This window comes from Lissotriton vulgaris, chromosome 7 (genome assembly GCF_964263255.1).
Source record: "Lissotriton vulgaris chromosome 7, aLisVul1.2, whole genome shotgun sequence".
NCBI lineage: Eukaryota > Metazoa > Chordata > Amphibia > Caudata > Salamandridae > Lissotriton > Lissotriton vulgaris.
Genome location: NC_141695.1, coordinates 68,382,201 through 68,404,293, shown reverse-complemented (window position 1 = coordinate 68,404,293; position 22,093 = coordinate 68,382,201). Strand labels below are relative to the sequence as shown.

At 43.5% G+C, this 22,093-nt stretch overlaps 1 protein-coding gene across 1 annotated transcript; it reads right to left on the bottom strand.

Moving 5' to 3' along the window:
- Positions 1 to 20,861: 20,861 nt before the first annotated feature.
- On the bottom strand, positions 20,862 to 21,800 carry LOC147700756 (olfactory receptor 1G1-like). The gene has a single exon (XM_086929218.1). The coding sequence runs from the start codon at positions 21,798 to 21,800 to the stop codon at positions 20,862 to 20,864; it is 939 nt and encodes a 312-aa protein (XP_086785344.1).
- Positions 21,801 to 22,093: the final 293 nt, after the last annotated feature.

Here is a 22,093-nt window from a genome sequence, read left to right as displayed (position 1 = left end):
CTGTCCTCCTGCAAAGCTTGCAAGATGGAACGGTGTGTGCGTGTCCTTCTGCAGGGCTATGTCTACTCACTTTTTGGAACACTCTCAGGGGCAATTGATGCTCCCGAGTGGCTTCAGCTCAGAGCACACCTACGACCCTGATTCACAACAACCAACACTTTACACATACATTGCACTGTAAAAGTGTCTGAGGTCTCCCTGGGGCAATACATCACTATAAAAAGGCTACCACGCAAAACACTACTTCTAAAAAAGCCACAAGCGAGAGCATTGCGGGGCTGATGCTGCAGTGCAGGCATAGGCCATATGGCAACCCAGTAAATGGCCACAAGAAGGCACCACACTGCAAGATATGACCCCATCGCAGACACTGCTGCAGGTGGCAATAGCATAACCAATGGAAAACATTCTTCTACCTGGTGCAATGAAACTCACTGCACCTGTGCAAGGAACCTGACATGACATAAACCAGTACAGGTAAAGCTTAACAGCCTCAGCTTTGATTGTAGACAATATCATCAAAAGATCAAGAAAATAAATCCATAAAGGAAATTTCAGAATAAAATTCTTAGGCGGTATGCATCCCTACATCATAATGTCCCTTCATCATGGTATGTTTTACCCCTTATTCCTCTACTCTGAAATTTCAAGAAAAAAGCAGTGCATTGACCGAATTGAACATTTCAGCAAAAGATTAACACCCACGTCACTTAACTTGCTCATTATAAGATGCCAATAGAGTTTACATCAGTCAAAGTGCATTGAAAGAATGTGTGCATTTCTACCACCTATAAACAAATGCCAATAGTCATTCTTACAGTGTTGCTTTTTGCACCTTCAATTCTGCTGTCCCCAATGATGGCTTAGATGTCAGACAAATAAAGGCACAGTACTGCAGTGCTCTTGTTGGCCATCTCCCAAACTGATCTCCTGTCTAGCCCTTAGCATCTCTAATAAAAAACACCAGCCCCAGAAAGGTCAATATTCCAAGAAATGAATGAGCGCACCAGTCTGAGTAGAAGGGAGTCTTGCATAAACATATAGGGTCTGATTATGATGTTGGGTGGACTTGCATCCACCCAACACGTCTCGGTCCTGGGACCAACCGACCTCCGGTCGTCAGTCCCGAACGGCCAATTACAATGTACTGAACAGTGTTCGGTTGCATACTGTCATTTCTCATTGGGAGCTCTTGTTACAGCTGTAAACCAGCTGTAACAATAGCTCCCCCTTAGAAATGCGAGTTGTTGTTTATCCCTGCACCCTGCGGTAGTCACCTCAAGGTGCCTGCCACAGGGTAAAGGGATCAACAGGGGGGGCCATAGGTGCCCCCTCGGTCACCAACCGGAGGCCATAAGGGAAAGGGGGCCCTGCTGGGGGCCTCCAAACATGCTTTCCAACATAATTTCATGACATGCCATCATGGAATGTCAGAAACAGTGCATTATGACTGGCAGACGGGCTCAATGAGCTGTTGGAAGCCAGGCGGAAAGACCAGCTTGTTTACTATCCGACCACCAACATTGTAATGCAGCAGTCAGAAAGTAAACCAAGCAGCCAATTATTATGCGACCCTGAAGGCTTCAACAGTTCATCTGAGCCTTTATGGGCCGCATGGTAATTGGCCCCACAATGTCCTCCCACTGGTTTCCCCTGATATATTCCTTGCTTGTGTGAGTGTTCCTCTTATTCACCACTGATCATTGGTAGGACGTGGCCTGCACGGGCCACTCCATAGGTTTCAGAAGATCCAATAGGCCCTTTGAGTCTGGCCTCATCCACACATGCCTATTTCCTTTTTTTTATATAAAGTATCTTTATAAGGTTTTTTCCCAAATTTACAAACCCCTCTCTTCCCCCCCCAAGTCAGACAAGTTCAACAATAATATTTCACATATAAACACAGAGAAATTAGGAATTTTAGGTGAGTTCATAAATCATACATTAATGGCTAAATAGGTAAATAGGTTAATCAACCAGCCAAAACATTTCCAGTCTATTTGGGTTGATACAAACAGCATCTGAATAATTATTAATTTCCCCAAAAAATTTACAGCCATAACAAATTTAATTTTGGCAGTTCTTAGATCACGTTGGTTATCGCCTTATGTTACAGAGAATTGCCTTGAGACCACTCAATTAAGGGATTCCAGATTTTTAATCCCCGGACCCTCCGTCTTCTGCCTTTTCTTTTATATATAGCCATTTCTAAGTTAAATATAGCTAACAATCTAGAAAACCACTGTTGAAAAGAAGGTGGGTTAGGGTCTAGCCAGGAGGTGGCGATACAGATTCTTAAGACTGCCATTGCGATAAATATTAATTCGTGTCCAGGAGATAGTTCTGCGAGACTAGTCGCCCCAAGCAAAATCATTTCATTAGAAAGGGTTATTTTGGTTTTTGGAACATCAGTTAGAAACAGTTCAATGTTCAATTTTAAAGAGGATAGGTTTGACAGGAGGAAAATATATGTATGCTGTCTGCATTAGATAAAGTACATCTAAAACAACATGTACCCCTCCCACTGCCCCATTTGGCGATTCTATCAGGCGTATAATACATAAAAAAGCAGGTTTTATAAAACTGAGTTTGCAGTTTAGTTGACATGAGGATAGTTTGAGATAAATCATATGCATAATTAAATTCTTCTATGCTGATTGCTAATTTCCCCTGCCACTTCTGTGCTGTTTTCTCAAGATTGTTCGGAAGGAGGGATAGCAGGTGAGAATATATCTCACCAATTGTGAATTTTTTGTTTTTTTTTAAGGTTTCTGCTGTCGGTATTTTATCAAATGGGGTATTTTCCCTAATCCTTCGTCTTAAAAAATCTCTGATTTGCAGATATTTAAAAAAATCCCTCCACTCCAAGTGATATATTTCCCTCAATGTTTCAAAAGAGTGTAACCCTTCATTTGAAATAAGACATCCAAAATGTGTAATTCCTGCCATATTCCATCTATCAATACAGGCATCTCTGAATATTTCAGGGAGGGCCAGATTGTTGCTTAGAGGAGAGTAAAGCGAGATTCGTCCTATACCCAGTATTTTCCTCACAGCTTTCCATGCTTTAAATCCTCCCAATAAGGTTTTTAGGCAGACCTTTTTGTGGTAGATATCATAGAGAAATCGCCACATATAGCCTTTGCTCTTATTACCTAATACCAGCTGGTGAATCGATGGTTGGTCTTCCCCTGAGACTGTCTCATTATCATCTAATAGAAAGAAGAGTTCATGATTATATGAAAGCGTACAAGCCCAATAATATAGCTTAAGGTTAGGAAGGGCTAAGCCTCTTTTTTCTTTAGGGAGAGTCAAGAGCTTGTAGGCTCTTCGAGGTTGTGAATGAGACCAAATAAAACTGCAGAAAGTACGCTCCATCAGTTTAAACCAATATTCAGAAATGTTCAGATTAATTGCTCTGAACATATAGAGCAATTTAGGGAAGTAAACCATTTTTAGTGCATTTACACGGCCAATCAGAGACAGGTGCAGGTTATTCAAACAGTGAAGATCTTTCTGCATTTTATCTAGCAGGGGGCTGAAGTTTAATTTGACCACTGTATCGAGTTTAGAGGAGATTCATACCCCTAGGTAGGTCGCTTTTGTTGTCACACGAGGATCCACCATAGTGCATTTGTCGTTTAGGATTACTTGGGTTTTGCTCTGGTTGAGGGCATAGCCGGCCATTTTGCCAAAGTTTTTTGCCTCAGTTTCAATTATAGGTAAGGCTAATGCCGGATCTGATGTCACTATGGCGATGTCATCGGCATAGGAAAGAGTTTTAGTCATAAAACCTTGGGTCAGAATAGGGATGATCCCAGCATTAGATTCTAGACTGCGAATAAAGGGATCAATGTAGATAGCAAATAGCAATGGGGAGCATGGGCATCCCTGTCGAGTTCCCCTTGATATTTTAAATTCTTTAGAGAGATTGCTATTTACCATCACTACAGCTTTAGGGTCAATATATAGTTTTTGTACAGCCTGAATGAATCCGTGTTTAAAGCCCCGATGACCCATTGCCAGCCACAGAAATGACCAGGAGACCCGATCAAATGCTTTTTCAGCGTCTAAAGGGATAAGCGCCATTGGGTCTCCCGTCACTTCTGTACTGTCAAACAGGGTAATCACTCTATGAATGTGGTCTGTAGTTCCTCTTCCTGGTACAAACCCGTGCTGGGAATTTGAGATAAGTTTATGTATTAATGGTGCTATTCGATTCGCTATTAATTTGGAATATATTTTTGAGTCCACGTTAATTAAAGTGATAGGGCGGTAGGAGCCCATCTGATCTGGTGGTTTATCTTTCTTCAAGAATATGACTATTTTGGTTTTTGACCAGGACTTTGGTGGTTGTCCCTTGTTAAATATATGAACACATAGATTTAAAAAAATCTCTTTGATTTGATCTAGGAAAGTAATATAAAACTCTAGAGGGATAGAGTCCAGGCCAGTTGCCTTTCCTCTAGGCAAAAACTTCACTGCCTCTAAAATTTCTTCCAGATCTGGTATCTCTTCTAGATCATCCTGATCTTCTTCGGTAAGTCTACTAGATGGTCCCTGATTTAGGTATTCTCTCATACTGTCTGTATCGGCCCCTGTTTCCTCTGAGTATAAAATACTATAAAAGTGCCAGAAAGCCTCTCTAATTTTATCGCTTTCTGTGATTAATCCTTCCACTGGGTCTGATATTTCCCGTATGAGATTCTGAGAGGTTTGTTGCCTCATACATACGGCTAATTGATGGCCAACTGATTCACTTACTTCGTAAGTTTTTTCACTATGAGCTGTGGCTTTTTTGACCGCTTTGGTGATAAATGTATTCATGATAGCAGCCTTATCTATTGTCACGTGATATGGAATTTTGGTGAGTTCTTCTACCGTTAAAGAATTGCGTGTTGCCCTAATGAGTTCTTCTTCTGAGTCCTGTAATTTCCCTAATAGCGCTTTATATTGGTCCATTGCCAATTTATTGACCCTTATTGAGTATTGTGTAGTTTCTCCTTGGATTCCTGCTTTTAGTGCGTCCCATACTATCTCTATAGAGGTACTCCCTACATTATTTTCCAGAAAATTGGGAATCCATGCTCGCATGTGATTGCAATAGTCTTCTTCAAGGAGCAGGGATTTCTCAATGGTCCAATTTCTTGGCTTCTGGCCCCATTGTCTCAGCTCTAGGGTGCATATTAGAGGATTGTGGTCAGATAGTACTCGGGGCAGTTTTTCTATTTGTATAATATGGCTTAATGTTTGCGATAAAAGAAAATAGTCAAGCCTTGCATGAACCCGGTGTGGATTTGAAAAAAAGGTGTAGCCAGGATCCTCAGAGTTAGAGATCTGCCACTCATCCAGAAGTCCATGCGGGAAACATCACTTACAACGCATTCATTACAACGCACTACCATTACAACGCAACCATTACAACGCAAACCATTACAACGCATTGCGCTGGGGGGCGCTCTAGGATAGGGAATATATTTAATTTACTATCCAACACCTTCCCTACTATCCACGGGGACTGGAGTTGGAATAGTAAATTAAATAATTCACTATCCAGCGCTTAAAAGCACTATGCGTTGTAGTGGTATGCGATGTAAAAACCGCGTTGTAACAGCAGGCGTTGTAATAGCCTGCGTTGTAATGTCACCAATCCGTCCATGCATATGACATAAATGTTTTAGGGCCTTAAACACTTTAGGTTTCCTCTCATGATATACCCAATTATCATTCATTGACCAGTCGGAGGGTAAATTAATATTGAGATCCCCGCAGATGAGTACTGGTAGTGGCCAATGTTCAAGTTCACTAGAAATCTCATTTATCAGGGTGGGATCATCACAATTGCTCCCATAGATTGAACATATAGTAATTAATTGTGATTGTTCAAGTTGACATTCCATGATTGCCCACCTGCCGAATTTATCTGTTTTGCATCGGTTGAAACTTAGGCCCCTGCCTCTAGCTAAGATTGCCACCCCCCTAACACGAGCTCCCTGAGTAGTAGCGCAGATTAATTTGTATCCCAATGTTTTTAAAAGATGTAGCTGTGAACCTTCGATATGCGTCTCCTGAATACATATTATATTGGGGCCCGAGGTTTGTAGGCCTATCGCTACTGCCTGTCTCTTCTTAATATCATTTAGGCTGCAGATATTAAGTGACATAATCTTTACTGCACCCATTTATTTGTACTAAGTATTTTATAAAGATGTTTACCCATAAGCAATGTATTAACTATAATTATATACTATATACTTATCTTTTTCTCTGTGGTTTGTAAAATTCCTGTCTGACCTCCCTAGACCCCCCTTCATTCCCTCCCCCCACCCTTCACCACCTTTGAAGGTTACCTGACCCTGTCTGGACCAGGGGTGCGACATCCGTGAAAGCGGGCCCCGCGGGCTGGGCTAGTTTAATAATATGTAACAGAAACCTAAATAATATGAAACATTTCACACTTAACTTTATAAACTAAATATATTTTCCAGCCTGCTTATTCATTCTATTTAATTATTAACGCTTCAGTAGGGGATGGTTCCTAATTAATACATATTGGAATAGTTAATTCAGCTTATCTATTCCTTGTATAAGTCCATTTATGTGGTTTTGCGTTATTTCCCTGAGTTTAGTGATCCAGTCCCTGAGATTTCTCGTAAATAGTCTTCTGCCTGTACTTCGCTATTAAAGTATCTCGTTGTACCTTTGAATATGATTTTCAGGCGTGCCGGGTTTTGCAAAAGTACTTTTGCTCCAATTTTTTCAAAAGGTCCAAATAGCTGGCGCATTTTCCATCTTCGCTCGACAGTAGAGTGGGCGAAGTCCAGTCTAACAAAAAATTTGAATCCCTTATGTTCTCTTTGAGTGGTAGGTCTGGCTAGGTCATAGATTGCTTCACGGAGAAGAAAGTTGCCAAAGTAGACCAGCATTGCCCTGGGATATTGATGATGTTTATTAGAATGTTTTGATGGCCTTAGAAGAAACCGATGGGCCCGCTGTATCTCCCTTTCCATATCCCAGACTTCCAGCTCCGGAAATGATGTTTTAAGAATTTTAATCATTGCTCCTCTGGCGTCGTCCCCTTCAAAGTTTTCTGGAATTCCAAGGAACCTTAAATTGTTCCTTCTAGATCTATTTTCATGATCTTCCACTTTCGCCATGAGATCCTTTATTATTCCATCTTGTTCTTTTTCATTTTTTTTCATTTTTTTGGAGCTTCACGATATCTGTCTCGACATTCTCGGTTCGAGTTTCCACCATGACCATTCTCTCAGACATCTCAGAGCAAATATTACCCACTTTTTTTACTGCGCCTTGTAATTTTTCAATAGCCATGCGATTCCTTTGGCTATCTTTCTTCACATTCTCATTAAATTTTTTTATTGAGCTTAGCACCTCGCTCAATGAAGGCTCAGTTGTTTTTTGACGTGATATTTCTCCTGGTGTTTTTCGGGTAGAGTTAGGTCTGCTTATGGCATAGTCTGTGTTGTTACCGGGGTCTGTGGATTCTTCGTTCATCATATTTTTTCCTCTTTTATGTTTTATCCTTTTTTTACCCCGCTCTTTTTCTTTCTAGTGTTAGTTTCGCTGAGTAATCTTGAATTGTTGGAGCCAGAGATCTCCAAAGGTACAGAGTCAATTTTCGCACTGGGACCTGACTCACTTGTGTCGCTTAGTTCACCTAAATCACTTGAATCACTTGAAATAGACATCCCTGTTTCATATAATTCTGATTCGGAGTCTTCGTCTGAAAGTGAGTGATTAACTGAGTGCATTTCATTCCCAGCTAGATGCATTTGCATTTGCATGTTGAGAGAGTGATGTAGATACTCAGTTTCCTGATTCGTCTCTTTTTGATCAGATTGCTCCCTCTGATTAATTATCATTTCAACAGCCTCTGCATCAGCTTCTACGGATGCTCTTATCTCATTGTCCCTCATATTGGGGTCGGCTTTGAGGGTTCCTTTGCCTAGTCCTGTAGTATGATTCCCCTCAGGGTTGGCATCGGGGTTGGCATCAGTTAGGACCACACTCTGAGCATCTTTACAGTTTTCATTCAGCTCATTCAGCTCTCTAAAGTTCTTGCTTTGCAGTTGGCTCTGTACTTTTTCTTTTGTTGACGTGTCGCTCGGGCACTCCTTGGGTCGGGGGCTGAATATATTAGATATTCTTGGCTGGAATGTTGTCTGTAGTCCAGTATTCTTGGCAGCGGCTTTTAATTTTTTTATAGTCTGTAATCTCTGCGCTTTTTTGGCCATTAGCTCCAGTTTCGTGTTTTCCTCTATTTCCTCTGTTGCTCCCCCTTTCTCTTTTTTTCTTGCTAGCCTCTTTCTCCTTTGCTTTCTCTTTCTCTTTCTCCCTCTCCTTGCATCTTGCCTGTTCTCTTTCTCTTTCTCTTTCCTTTACCAGCTTTTCTGCATTTTTATCTTCAGTTTTCCTTTTCCCTTGGGATTCATTTCTTGTCAGGTCTTTTTCCTTTGCTCTAGCTCCCCTGGTTTCAGGGCCTTTATGTCTGTTAATTAGATGTGAGGAGTATTTCTTCAGTTTAGGCACCCTCATGATTTTGATTTCCTAGGCTTATCACGCCCTTTGAGTGTGGCGGATTTTCTTGGATCAGTGAATTGCTTAATGTTAGCGTTGCTGTTTGTATTTTCTGGCTTTTTTGACTCTTTGCGAATTTTTGGTCGTTTTGCGCTGCGAGCTCCTCTTCTCCATCCTCTCTACCCTCTCCAGTGACCCTCTCCATATCTGTATCCTGATATAGTGCTGCGATCAATCTCTGATTCTTCCCTGGCGTCTGTAGGTCCGTCTGTGAATCCTGCTGCTGTCGTCTTCCTTTGACTTCTTGGACTCCTTTCTTCCAATAAGAGCGTTTTTTAGGAAGATTTCACTGCTCTTCTGGCCTTTTTTGTACTTAGTTTTCTTCAAGAGATTTAACACACTCCGTGAGGTATCGGTGACAGAGGGGCAAGTTTTACACAGTCTACACAGTCTAAGCAGTTGAGATTTGGTTGCCCTAGTTATAGATAAAAAAATGATATTTATCGGTATATTTATCACTGTATCAGGTAGGGCAAATGAAGTGGTCACAGTTCCAGACCCAGTACTGCCACCAAGACAGAGTCTCCCTTTCAGTAAATGTGTTCCGCCTATGAGCAGCATTCGCATTCACCCCCTCTGCTCCCCCTGCTCCCCCTGCTCTTTCCTTCTCTCTCCTTCTTACACCAGCTCCCTGCGTTACCCAGGCAACGAGAAACGTGGAGTATGGCGCCTGCGTGAGATTTAAAACCCCTGCTCTTGTGTTAGCAGATGAAGTTTGGAACCACAGAGACAAGACGAGGCAAGGTGAGGGAACGAGTTTCGGTGTTTGTATGCATTGAAGAGGAGAGGGCATCAGAGAGGGCGTCATTTGAGCGAGCAGGCATTGTTGTTGGCAATATTTTTTAAGTAAATCACTTATGCATGACGAGGGGGAGTCAGAGGTGAGAGCGCAGGACGAAAGAATTGTGAAAGGCAAGAGAGGCAGGGAGAGAGAGTCCTTAGCAGCCCTTAGCCAGTTATAGTCGTGTGAGCACAGGGAGCACAAGTACCGGAGCCAAACAGTGATAGGATAACAGAAACGGTGGTGACAGCATTCAGCATTTGGCTTTTTAAGTACCGGAGCCAAACAGTGATAGGATAACAGAAACGGTGGTGACAGCATTCAGCATTTGGCTTTTTAACAGTTTAGCTGATAGTATTCGAGTATTCGAGTATTGAGAACAAAGTCAGAAGGTTTAGCTCACGATCAATCCTTACCGGTGCGCTGCTTCCATATTGCAATATAAAAATTTGAATGATGTAACATTAAAATGGAAACATGGAATTAAAATATGATTTGGAAATGTCCACCTGAAGACAATACAGGGAACATTTCATCTGAGCGAGCAGGAGCGAAAAGAGTGGGCAACAGGCACATGCCATTCAAACCCCTGCAGAGATCTTGCTGCCAACATGTTTTGAGGAGGTAGATTCCACAATTAATAAATGAGAGTCACAAATGACATTTTTTTGTCTTGAACATAAATAAATAATCTAATCTTGACATTGTTAGACCTTGGCCTCCTCCTGTTTTCAGAAATGAACATGTACCCATTTACAACGCCTTTGGTTTCAGAGCCTGACACTGTCTCGCCTTCCCCCTCCTGGCCTTTGCATCACAGAGACCATCATGGTTTATTTAACAGGACCAAGTTCAGTTAGTTCTATGGTCATGCTTGCATTGTAACATTTATAAAAGGCAATGCTTTCCCTTCATGATGCATCCTTTTCACGCAGATTCACAGTTCTATTAATTGACGGCCACTTTCTGAGCAAGACACATGGGTTGTTTATAATTTGAATGTAGCATTGTTTTTTGAGTAAGGAAAAGTACTGTGTATGTATTAGAGTAAATGTCAATATTGTCATGTGATGTGTGTTTTATTTACCTATTGGTTGTGAGATGTAACTTTTCTTACCAGACCAAAGGGACTGCACAGTTACTCTTTCTGAAAGTGTATCAAGGCTCACCATTGTGGGGTTGAGCCAGAAGTTCTCTGCTGAATTATCGGGCGAATGTTATGCCCAATGCTTCTTGATTCCCTTTTGCCTGTGCTCTGAGCCAGGGTTTCTTCACCAGCCTACTCAAGGGGTCGGTGACTGTTTGGAAAGTTGAATGATACTAATAGCGTAGAAATGCTGGGAGGACTTGAAGCTTGCAGCTAAACGTTAAGTTTGTATCATTATCTTGACTTGGTAGAGTAGTGCAAAAGCAGCAACTGGATTGTAATATGAACGATGGATTGCCTCCAATGAAGAAGCACTGGTATGCACCAACAACAAGGCAGCAAGTCCTAGGAACAACAGAAGACACAGGGAAAAGCTAGAGTCTAGCATATAGTGTCATCATTTAAAATTAAAACTACATTTCCATTACAATCGAATGAACATTTGGATTTTGCATGTAAATTATCATAAAAGTTTGTGCATTTATTTAAGGTGTACCAGTTACTCTTTTTCTGTATTATTGTGAGGTTCAACTTGTTTAGATTGGGGGTCCCGGCTTCCAGTAGTGATTCTCTTGGGTCCACAAAAGTCAAAAGGTTAATTTTCACTTTTTTTTATTTTTATGGCCACTTCATAAGTGGGGTCCACAAAAGTCAAAAGGTCAATTTTCACTTTTTTTATTTTTATGGCCACTTCATATGTGTTGTACAATTTATTTAGATGTTAATAGTAACTCTACAATTTATTTAAGGTGATATATTGTATACCCTCTTCCTTTCCCCTTTTCCCCTTTCTCCCTTCCATTCTTTTATTTTCCCCTCATTGACTTTTTGCTAATTGTATTTTCCTGGCCTATTATGATCGGTTTATTGTATGTTAAGATCATTTAATTGGTTCTTATTGACATTTATTGCTTTTATGTATTGTCTTTTTATGTCTCTTTTTGAAAACTCAATAAAATTATTTTGAACGAAAAAGGTTAAGAGCCACTGAACTGGACTGCATTCGGTACTGGGTATTGATTAGATCAGGGTTTACTTTCCTCCCAGAATATTTCATGCATATGCTTTTTGCACATTTTAAAGGCCTAATGAATGCCTTTTGCTTTCTGTACTAGCAGTTAATTTCTAATAAATCCTCAGTGTGTTCTTTAAAATAATGTCTTCTGTGTATTATTTGATGATACATGTAGGATTCTTATCTGGAATTGAATCACACATTGGACTGAACCATCAACCCTTCCTATTGATGTAAAAAAAGCACTAACAAAATTGAATGTCTAAGTGACTCAATGGGTTTTCCACCAAACCACACGATAACGTATTGGGATCGCAGAGTCCCTAGACTCCCAAAACCTTTCACTGAGATCAGAGCATGGGGTCCAGTTGTTATCTAGATTCTAAATACCAACGAGATCTGGACACAGACACCAGTGCTGGTAAACATGAGTAGGTGAACAAGGTATCTGCATCTTTAGCCCTGTACCCACCAGGGCCGGACTGGTGGTACTGGTAGCGGGCACTGGGGGTTTTCCCAGTGGGATGGAGGGGTGGGGGACAGTTTTGTTACTGGGGCAGGTTTTGCAGCAGTGCTTCTCACTAGCCTTGAAATTGACCTGGTGTCCCATGCTTATTCTCTTCCTTTCCCAGCTCCTGAATTGTCACCTTGCAAGTTAATTCCGATGAAAAAAGTGCTATACACAGACAACACCATTTTCATTAGCAGGCGTGTGTCCCTATACAAAAATACTTAAACCTGGTGTTTGGAAGCAAAATGTGTGTACATGGTGAACTGTTGTTTGAGGGAAAACTACTTAATGCATCAAAGAACGAATCTGCAGAATTTGAGTGAAAAGGGCATTTCTAGCCAAATTAACCCTTTTTTCAATAGTAGGACAACAAATGACTGGGCAAAAAGACATATAGATCTAATATTTTCCTTGCAGTTTGCATGCAGCTCTTTGGTGGCAGTTAATAGCTCACTGCTGTATATTAAGATTTTACCTTATGAACTGGCAGACAAAACCGGTAACCCGTTGACCTGTTTATATTATATGCACTTTGTGATGTTAATTGGACACGTTCTCTGCAGCAGGCATGTTAGCCCTCTGCCCCATGGTCAGTCAAAACGTTCAATGGACAAAGCTTCGGACTCTCTCCAGGAAGAAGATTAATCACTGGGTTTGTCATTTTTGTTTAGGGAACAAAGTACTTGTCATGAGGTGCTTTTAAAACGATGAACATGACGTCCCCACCTCAAGTCAGCGCCCGGTGCGGTGGCACCGATTGCACCGCCCTAAAGCCGGCCCTGTACTGCTGTGTGTGACGTTTACCACCAGTACTGCTGTATGAGGCCTGTACTTGTAAGACTGGTGAAACCTAAGGGATACATCGTATGTCTGTTCCTGCAAGATCCTTGTTATTTTTATCCTGTAAACAACGAGAAGGCAAGTTCTATTTCATACCATGCCTGTGAATTTTTGCTTTTTTGAGATTCAAACCATGTGGTTTCTCTGTGAGGGATTGTTTCTCCTTGGCTCTTGCCTTCTCTGCTCATCTGGTGGACGATGGTGGGAACCTCTTCATCTCTGTTACTGGGTATCATGGAATGGTGGGTCTTCCAAGTTGTTTGGTTGTGAGTTTTCCATTTGTTTTGGTTGGTCAAAGAGGGGATGTGTGCTTCTACTTGACATCATTATGTGAAATCTTGGAATTAGGGGGTCTTGGCTCCTCATGTACTTTGTTGGGAGCCCTTGCATTTTCAGGACCTACTGCTGTTTTTTGCAGGCGCTGCAGCTGTTCTTGATGATGGAGTTGGGGCTCCAGCCCTCACAGTACATACACTTTCATCTTTGGCTTATCATTTCGGGGTTATAATCTATGGGTTCTTCTTGCCCACCTTTTCATCCACTTGTCTTTTACAGGGTTTTGTTTTGATGCTGAAGTCTTTGCTTTGTCTCCAGTATCCATGGTATGGGCCTGATTCTCTGACCACAGATTTAGCATTCTTGAGTGGAGAGTGGTCAGACATTGGTCAGACTTGTTATCCTCATGTGCTTCCTACATTGGTTTCTGATGGTTAATTTTGCAGCTGTTTTTCCCTGTGTGGCCTGAGTATGTTTCTCTGATGGTGGTAAATGCTTCTGGCAGTTTGATATGACTTTCTGGTGAGCCTTTGCTTAGTTATTTCTCCCTGTTGTTCTTGGTCCAGTAGGAGTTGAGTATGTTCCACCGCCGAGGGGGGGCATTTGCTTTCTCCCTCCTGTGTCGTTCTAGTTGGAATGGGGGGGGGTAGGGGAGGTTGGTTGACTCTTCTGCTGATTTAGCCTCGCTTCCAGGAGGCAAGGTTCCTGATCTCCATTGTTCCCGTGACTTCCTTCCTCACTAGCAGTTTTTCTGTTTCAGGGTCCAGGGTGAACACTACTTGTTCTGCCCATCCATTTGTCATTTGTGCCTGGGTTATTCTCCATGCTTCTGGATATTTTGGTGGGTTGTTGCCTTTCTGGGGTGAGGGCTATTCTCTTCACTGGGTGGTTGGTTGCCTCTTGTTATATACAGAGCCCGGTTGGAGGGTCTTGAGGTGACTGCACTATTGCTTAGTGGAGTAGTGTGGCTCACTGGTTAGTGGGGGCAGACCCAGAAGCAGAGGTCAGCCAGGGACCAGGGTTCATTTCCCGACGCAGCAGGGTGTTGGGCCAATGTCAGCGGGCTCAATAAATCTCACCTTCAGTGCCACTCTAACCATGGGTTCCACTCAGCAACTCAGGGCAATAGCTTGTTTAATCTCCACAAACAGCCCCATCAACGCTGGGGATGCCTGGTTTCACCTTGGGGGTGCCCAATAGGGACCATCTCACGGGGAAAGCCAGGACGGGTTCCCCGGCGTTATACAGCGCAAATAAACCTACGGGTAGCAGTGCGCTTTTCAAGCTCAAAAATGTATTAATTAATTTAATTAAATTGCTGGGGTGCGGCTTCTTGATCATCTGGGTTTTGTCCCTTCTTCTGCCGTCCCTGACTTTCCTCTTCTTCAGGCCTTGCTCAGATTGGCTTTTGGTGTTGTTTTTTGTTGTCAGAGGTGTGCTGGGTTAATCTCTGCTCCCTTTATCCTCTCTCCTTCGCTCTTTGTTTTGGCCAGGTCCTAGCTCCGCCATCAGGGAGTGATGTTCTCTCCATTGGAACTTGTTCCATAGTGGTGTATGTGCATTTATCTTTTTGTTCAGCATCTATTTTGTCACTGGACCCTGTGGTATCATTTTTCAAGTGCGAGAATCAAGAGGGAGAGAGAGGACCAGATAGCTAGTCCAAATCCCCGGGTTATATGTAAGTAAATCAAAAGGAGACTAGCTAGAAAGGGGTTAGTATGACATTATTTTGTTGTTGTCATAGCGACTCAGTGTTGTTGGCGGTGGCACCTGTTGGGTGTCTTTAGAAAGCCCTCACCCACCAACCTAGTTGGTGGCATGCTTCATCATCGGGCCCACCCAGTGACACCTAGCGTGTCCCGGGTGTGCTACGACGCCTGATTACAGCGGAGCAGGTATGTCACTGTGTGTGCGGTGTGAGGTGTGTAGAGAAGTGAGGTTAAAACGGCTTGGCGGATGGTCCCTGGAGTGGGAAGACTTTATTAAAAGGGCCTCCGTCAGCGGTTAAAAATAAGGCTGTGGGACGTTAGAGGCGGGTTACGACCTCCTACGTCCTTGGTGTGTCAACATGTTTCAGCCAGTGCCTTATATTAATCTGGCTTTCTTCAGGACAATAAAAATATGTGTAGGTTAAAATTAGGGTAAGTGTAGTGTAGTCTATGTGTCTACACGCCCTAAAGTGTATCTAACTGTGAGAGGGGGGATTCCCTTCTCAAGATCACGCTTTTTTAGGCTTGCTTGTACTCCAAGGCTATTGAAGAGGCAAGGGGTGGCCAGGATTTCTGGTCAGCTTCAGCGTGGGACCTGTTGTGCCTCCTTCGCATTTCACCGGTTATGCGAAGGAGGCACAACAGGTCCCACGCTGAAGCTGACCAGAAATCCTGGCCACCCCTTGCCTCTTCAATAGCCTTGGAGTACAAGCAAGCCTAAAAAAGCGTGATCTTGAGAAGGGAATCCCCCCTCTCACAGTTAGATACACTTTAGGGCGTGTAGACACATAGACTACACTACACTTACCCTAATTTTAACCTACACATATTTTTATTGTCCTGAAGAAAGCCAGATTAATATAAGGCACTGGCTGAAACATGTTGACACACCAAGGACGTAGGAGGTCGTAACCCGCCTCTAACGTCCCACAGCCTTATTTTTAACCGCTGACGGAGGCCCTTTTAATAAAGTCTTCCCACTCCAGGGACCATCCGCCAAGCCGTTTTAACCTCACTTCTCTACACACCTCACACCGCACACACAGTGACATACCTGCTCCGCTGTAATCAGGCGTCGTAGCACACCCGGGACACGCTAGGTGTCACTGGGTGGGCCCGATGATGAAGCATGCCACCAACTAGGTTGGTGGGTGAGGGCTTTCTAAAGACACCCAACAGGTGCCACCGCCAACAACACTGAGTCGCTATGACAACAACAAAATAATGTCATACTAACCCCTTTCTAGCTAGTCTCCTTTTGATTTACTTACATCATTTTTCAAGTATCAGGTTCCTGTGTCTTCCTGTATCAACAGAGATCTCCATGTGATGGCTGGACCTCATTCTTTTGGCCTGGGGGTTTTGTCGATGGTTCCCTTTCTGTGCAGGTTGTCATAGCCTCTGCCAGTAGGAAAGGTTGGGTGCCACTCTGGAGGATTCCGTGGCTCAGGAATAATGGACTCATGGTGGTTCTCCCATCTTGATCTTGGTGAAGCTGGTTGGCCTTATTTGTTTTTCTTTCCCCTGTTTTGTCTTTGCTGCGGCCAATCGTTGCTCTGTTTTTTCTTTCTCAGATGGTTTGCCTCTGGCCCCATCATCTTTCTTGTCTCTCTCACCAGTCTATATACCGGGGAAGGAGACAGGGCCTGCCAATGCTCTGTGTTGGTGGTGTCAGAGCTATGTGACCTAGTGTTCTGGTGGTTTTTTATTCTGTTTTTCCATTGGTCTCACTTGGGTGGTTTTGTTCCACTTTGAATACATTTCCCTTCTCTCCTACTTTTTGTTGTTCCATCCTAGGCAGCTTGGGCAGTGTTTGCTCTGGCTGTTACTTGCCTTGATTTCACTCATCGCTCTCCTCCCTCTGATGGTTCGAGGGATGATGCTTTCCTGGAAGGCGCCTGTGTCACTTGACCTGATTTGGTCAGGGTTCCCTTGTATTTCTTGTCTACTTCACCTGCCCACATGTGGTTTACCATTCCCCCCATTTTTGCTGCACCTGTCATTTCGTCCACTGGCCACTCTTTGCACATTGAGGATTGAGGTGTCGCTCTTGGGAGCCTGTCCCTCTTGCAGCAGGGTAATTTGTTGGATGATGCAGAGCAAGATCCTCCTGTCTCACTTCTGTTGTCTAGCCGCCTTGGCAGAATGTTTCTGACTGAGGTGTTGTTGTGGGATTGTCCTCTTCCTCTGTGGCTGTTTTAGGCTTTCTTCAGGATGGTGGTCAGCTTGGTCTGGCTGTGTCTCTCCACTGTGGTCATTGTGACCACTGTTTGAGCTTTTCTGGGCTCTGGTGTTTTGCCTGTTTTTCCTATGGTGGGTCACTTGCTGCAGAGCTGATGTATTCCATGTCCTGTTGTTTTGTTCCCGGCACCTCTCGAGTACATGCCTCAGTTGCTGCAGGGTTTGCAGGATGCTCAGTTTGTGCCTTTAAAGTCAGCTGACTAGTTTATTTTGGCCACAGGAGTTTGGGGCATTGTTGTCATCTCCTCCATACCTCCCTGCCTTCATTTTTTTCTGGACTAAGGGCCCGATGTATGATCATTGAATTTTGGGACTCACATATTGCGATAATTTGCAAGTCGCAAATTGTGAGTTGCAAAATTCAATGTTCAACAGTGTTTCAGACACTGTTTGCGATTCCCAATGGGGTCCCAAATTGCATGCCACATGAATATTAACGAGGCTGTCAAAATTTGCGACCCACAACAGCAAGGAGTTATTCAACATCGTCAAAGAGTTTACCAACCCCACTGCCAACTCCAATGACATCACCCCCTCCCAAGCCCTCTGCGACTCCCTAGCTTCATTCTTCCACAACAAAATTGCAGACATCCATAACAGCTTCGACAACCAACCCGGAGACCAACCCACCCATCCTTCTGACACACCTTCACCCCCCCCTGAACATCCTTAATGACTGGAACACAATCTCCACTGAGGACACCATCCGCCTGATGAACTCCATCCACTCAGGATCCCCCACAGACCCATGCCCTCACCACATCTTCAACAAAGCAGACTCCATCATAGCACCACATCTCCGAGACGTCATCAACTGCTCCCTCAACTCCGCCACCTTCCCGGAAAGCTGGAAACACGCAGAACTCAGCGCCCTTCTGAAAAAACCCACAGCTGACGCCACCGAACTAAAAAACTACTGCCCCATCTCGCTCCTTCCATTCCCGGCCAAAGTCATCGAGAAAGCTGTCAACAACCAGCTCGCCGCCTTCCTCGAAACAAACAAATCCCTCGACTCCTCACAGTCCGGCTTCCGAGTCAAACACAGCACTGAGACCACCCTCATCGCAGCAACAGACGACATTCGAACTCTACTGGACAATGGAGACACAGTCGCCCTCATCCTCCTCGACCTCTCCGCAGCCTTCGACACAGTCTGTCATAGCACCCTATTACAGCGCCTCAATAACATCGGAATCCAAGGAAAAGCACTGGAATGGATCACATCGTTCCTCACCGGAAGAACCCAGAGAGTCCGCCTCCCACCATTCAAGTCAGAGGCCACTGAAGTCATCTGCGGCGTGCCACAAGGATCTTCACTCAGCCCCACCCTCTTCAACGTATACATGAGCCCCCTCGCGGCCATCGCACGCCAACACAACCTCAACGTCATCTCCTACGCTGACGAAACTCAACTGATCCTATCACTCACCAGAGACCCTAACACTGCCAAAACCAACCTACATGAAGGAATGAAAGAAGTAGCCGATTGGATGAAGCACAGCCGTCTGAAACTGAACTCAGACAAAACAGAGATCCTTATCCTGGGTACCTCCCCCTCCACCTGGGATGACTCTTGGTGGCCAGAGGCCCTTAGAAAAGCACCCATCCCGACGGACCACGCACGTAACCTGGGCGTCATCCTGGACTCCTCACTCTCTATGAACAGACAAGTCAACGCCGTTTCATCATCTTGCTTCAACATTCTTCGCATGCTCAAAAAAACATTTCGCTGGATCCCCACCGAAACTAGAAAAACGGTCACCCACGCACTGGTCACGAGTCGCCTGGACTACGGAAACACCCCATACGCCGGTACCACCGCAAAACTCCAGAAAAAACTCCAACGCATCCAGAACGCTTCAGCCAGACTCATACTAGACATCCCGCGTAAAGACCACATCTCTGGTCACCTGAAAAACTTCCACTGGCTCCCGTCAATAAGAGGATTACTTTCCGCCTCCTAACCCACGCGCACAAAGCACTTTACGAACTTGGACCCGAATGCCTCAACTCACGTCTTTCCTTCTACACCCCCTCCCGCCAGCTACGATCCTCCAACCAAGCCCTTGCCACTGTACCTCGCATTTACAAAACCACCATGGGAGGTAGATCCTTCTCCTACCTGGCAGCTAAAATCTGGAACTCACTTCCCACTCACCTTCGCCTCACTCAGAACCACCTAGCATTCAGAAAACAACTTAAAACTTGGATATTCGACAAGTTATTCCCCTCCTTTCTTCAAGCGCCTTGAGACCCTCTGGGTATGTAGCGCGCTATATAAATCATTTGACTTTGACTTTGACTTTGACATTGGGAATGGATAGCACTCCAAGGGATGGTGGCCTGCTGGGGTCAGTAGCCCACCATGTCTGGGACTGCTGGGTAAATTTAGCAGTTTTTTTCAATGCAGCCTGTTTTCCTTATAGGAAAAAGGGATGCATTTAGCAAATGATTTTTTAAGGGCGGGCAGTGGTCCCTGGGACCACTGCCTGCTCTTGAAAAATATTTATTACCCATTCACAAATAGGTAGAGGTCCCCTGGAGACCTCTTTCTGTTTGCTAATAGTTTACCACCTCTTGAAGTAGGACATTTTTTGGGACTACAAATGCAGTCACAAAACATTCATAAATGGCATTTGCACTCGTTATTAGGAAGGACACCCTTGGCATGTGCCTTCCTAATAGCGGTCGCTAACCCTAAAGGGTTAGTACATTGTGCATCCATTTTTTGTAGTTGCAAACCGGTCAAATGCCCCTTTTCACCCTCATAAAGTGGTCGCACATCTTGCCCTAAGTGCTGCTTCATTCTGGTGCTGCTTTTCTCCCTACATTGGTGCCCTCTTTTCATTTGGATTCCGCTATTGTTTTGGTTACCTTTGTCTGTCTCCTGTGTCTGCCGGTGGGGTGTGTTTGCTTTCCCTTGATGTTATTCTTGTACTTTTCTGTGTATTTCCACCACACTGCTGGGTTTCAAAACTTTTACTTCTTTGTTTGTCTCCCATGGAATGGCATTGATGCATCTCGAGTTTTTGTTCTCTTCCATATCCCGTGGGTTTCAGTTGGCCGTTTCTCTTTCCTGTTTTTTGGTTGGCCAGCCTGTTTTGGCAACTTATTCTGGGAGGTCTACTTGGGATGCTTGTGCCTCCTGAGCAGCTTTTCCATGGCTTCTCTTCAGGCCCGTTGTTGTTTTCCCTCTTTGGCTGTGCCTCTCGCATTATGACCCATTGCCTTTGCAGTTGGGGGTGCTGTATCCCTGGACTTTGGTATGCTGTTTTGCAGTTCAATGGGTCCTCCTGTAGTGTGCCATTTGGGTCATTGCATTACATTTCATGTATGCTAGATTTGTGGTAAGTGTTTTAAATCAGTTTCTTGGCTTGGGTACGTACTCATACATAAGGACTGCAAAAGGAGGTGATGGTGGGATACTTTCCAGTAATATTCATCACTCTGAGTCCATGTCTTCCTCATCACAGTCCTAAGTTCCTACCCACGGCTCCCTGTTGTTTATCTGATTCTATTTTTGCTTGGGTATTTCATTAAGTCATTACCAATAAGTGATGTATTTATATTCATAGGTATGTGGCCATCTGGGATTAAAAGGAAAAGTGAAGTTTGGTAATTAGGTTGTGCATGAATGGAGATATACTCATTTGTGAGGACTGTGATAAGGAAGACATAGATCAGTGTAATGAATCTCACCGGTAAGTAACCAGGCATTTTGATGCGTTTGAAAAGATACCCATTCACATTCTGACTTTCACAGCTTTAGTTCTTTTAGTAAGGGCATGTTTCAACTCTTTATTTCTCAAACTGTATATTATGGGGTTGCAAAGAGGCGTGAGAGCGACATAGGACAAAGACAGGATCTTGTTGGCTTTCACGGAAATTGTTGACGTTGGTCGCATGTAGGTGGAACAAACAGACCCATAGAGTAAAATGACTACGGTGAGGTGAGAACCACAGGTGGAGAATGCCTTGTGTCTTCCTTCACGGGACTGGATCTTCAGGATGGCTGAAATAATATTTATGTAGGATGCTATGATTAAAATGAAAGGAACCAGTGCAATTACTGCACCCAAAAAGTAACTCACCTTTTCAATGGTGTGAGTGCTTGTGCAAGAAAGGTGCATCAAGGCTGTTAAATCGCAGAAGAAGTGGTCAATAGTGTGTGAGTTGCAGAAGGAGAGTCCAGACATTAGTATGGTGTGTGGTAGTCCATCTGTCAGTCCAATCGTCCAGCTACAGGCAGCCATCTTGAGACAGGTGCCTTTGGTGATGATGGTCATGTAACGTAATGGATTGCAGATGGCCACATACCGGTCATAAGCCATGACTCCAAGTAGTAGAAATTCTGTGGACAGTGTGAACATGAAGAAATATTCCTGAAGCAGACATTGAGTAAGAGAAATGAGTGTGATCTCCGCGAAGAAGGTTTCTAGCATTTTGGGGAAAATTACTGAGGTATAAGTGACATCAATAAAGGACAAATTTGCGAGAAAGAAATACATTGGACTGTGCATTGTTGCGTTAAAGCAAATTATTGCAGCGATGAGTAAATTCCCTATTAGGGTCATCATGTAAATGAGTAAAAATGTTACAAAGAGCGGAGCACGCAGATTTGGAAGGTCTGAAAAACCAACAATCCTGAAGCTTTCTGATGTGGACAGGTTTTTCCTTTCCATAAGTATACTAGTGCAGCTTTTGGGGGATTTCACAATGGTCTGAAATTAAACATAAACAAATATTAGAGCATTAAAGGTTAGTAAATTCCCAACATTAAAAAAAAACATTATTGCAAGTCAATGAACACACAAATGAGACTATTTTTATTGCTGACCTCTGATGTTATTAGTTGTGAATAGTTTTCTCTTTATTTTAACAACAAATTTGGCTTTGATTTAGTGATGTGCCAATGTGTCATCAAAGTTGTACAGTGTAAAACAAAATAATAATGTTTATTTCCTCTGCTGCTTGG

What these genes read in the sequence shown, in the direction of transcription:
- LOC147700756 (XM_086929218.1), bottom strand. Translation starts at nt 21,800, where the DNA reads ATGGAAAGGAAAAACCTGTCCACATCAGAAAGCTTCAGGATTGTTGGT.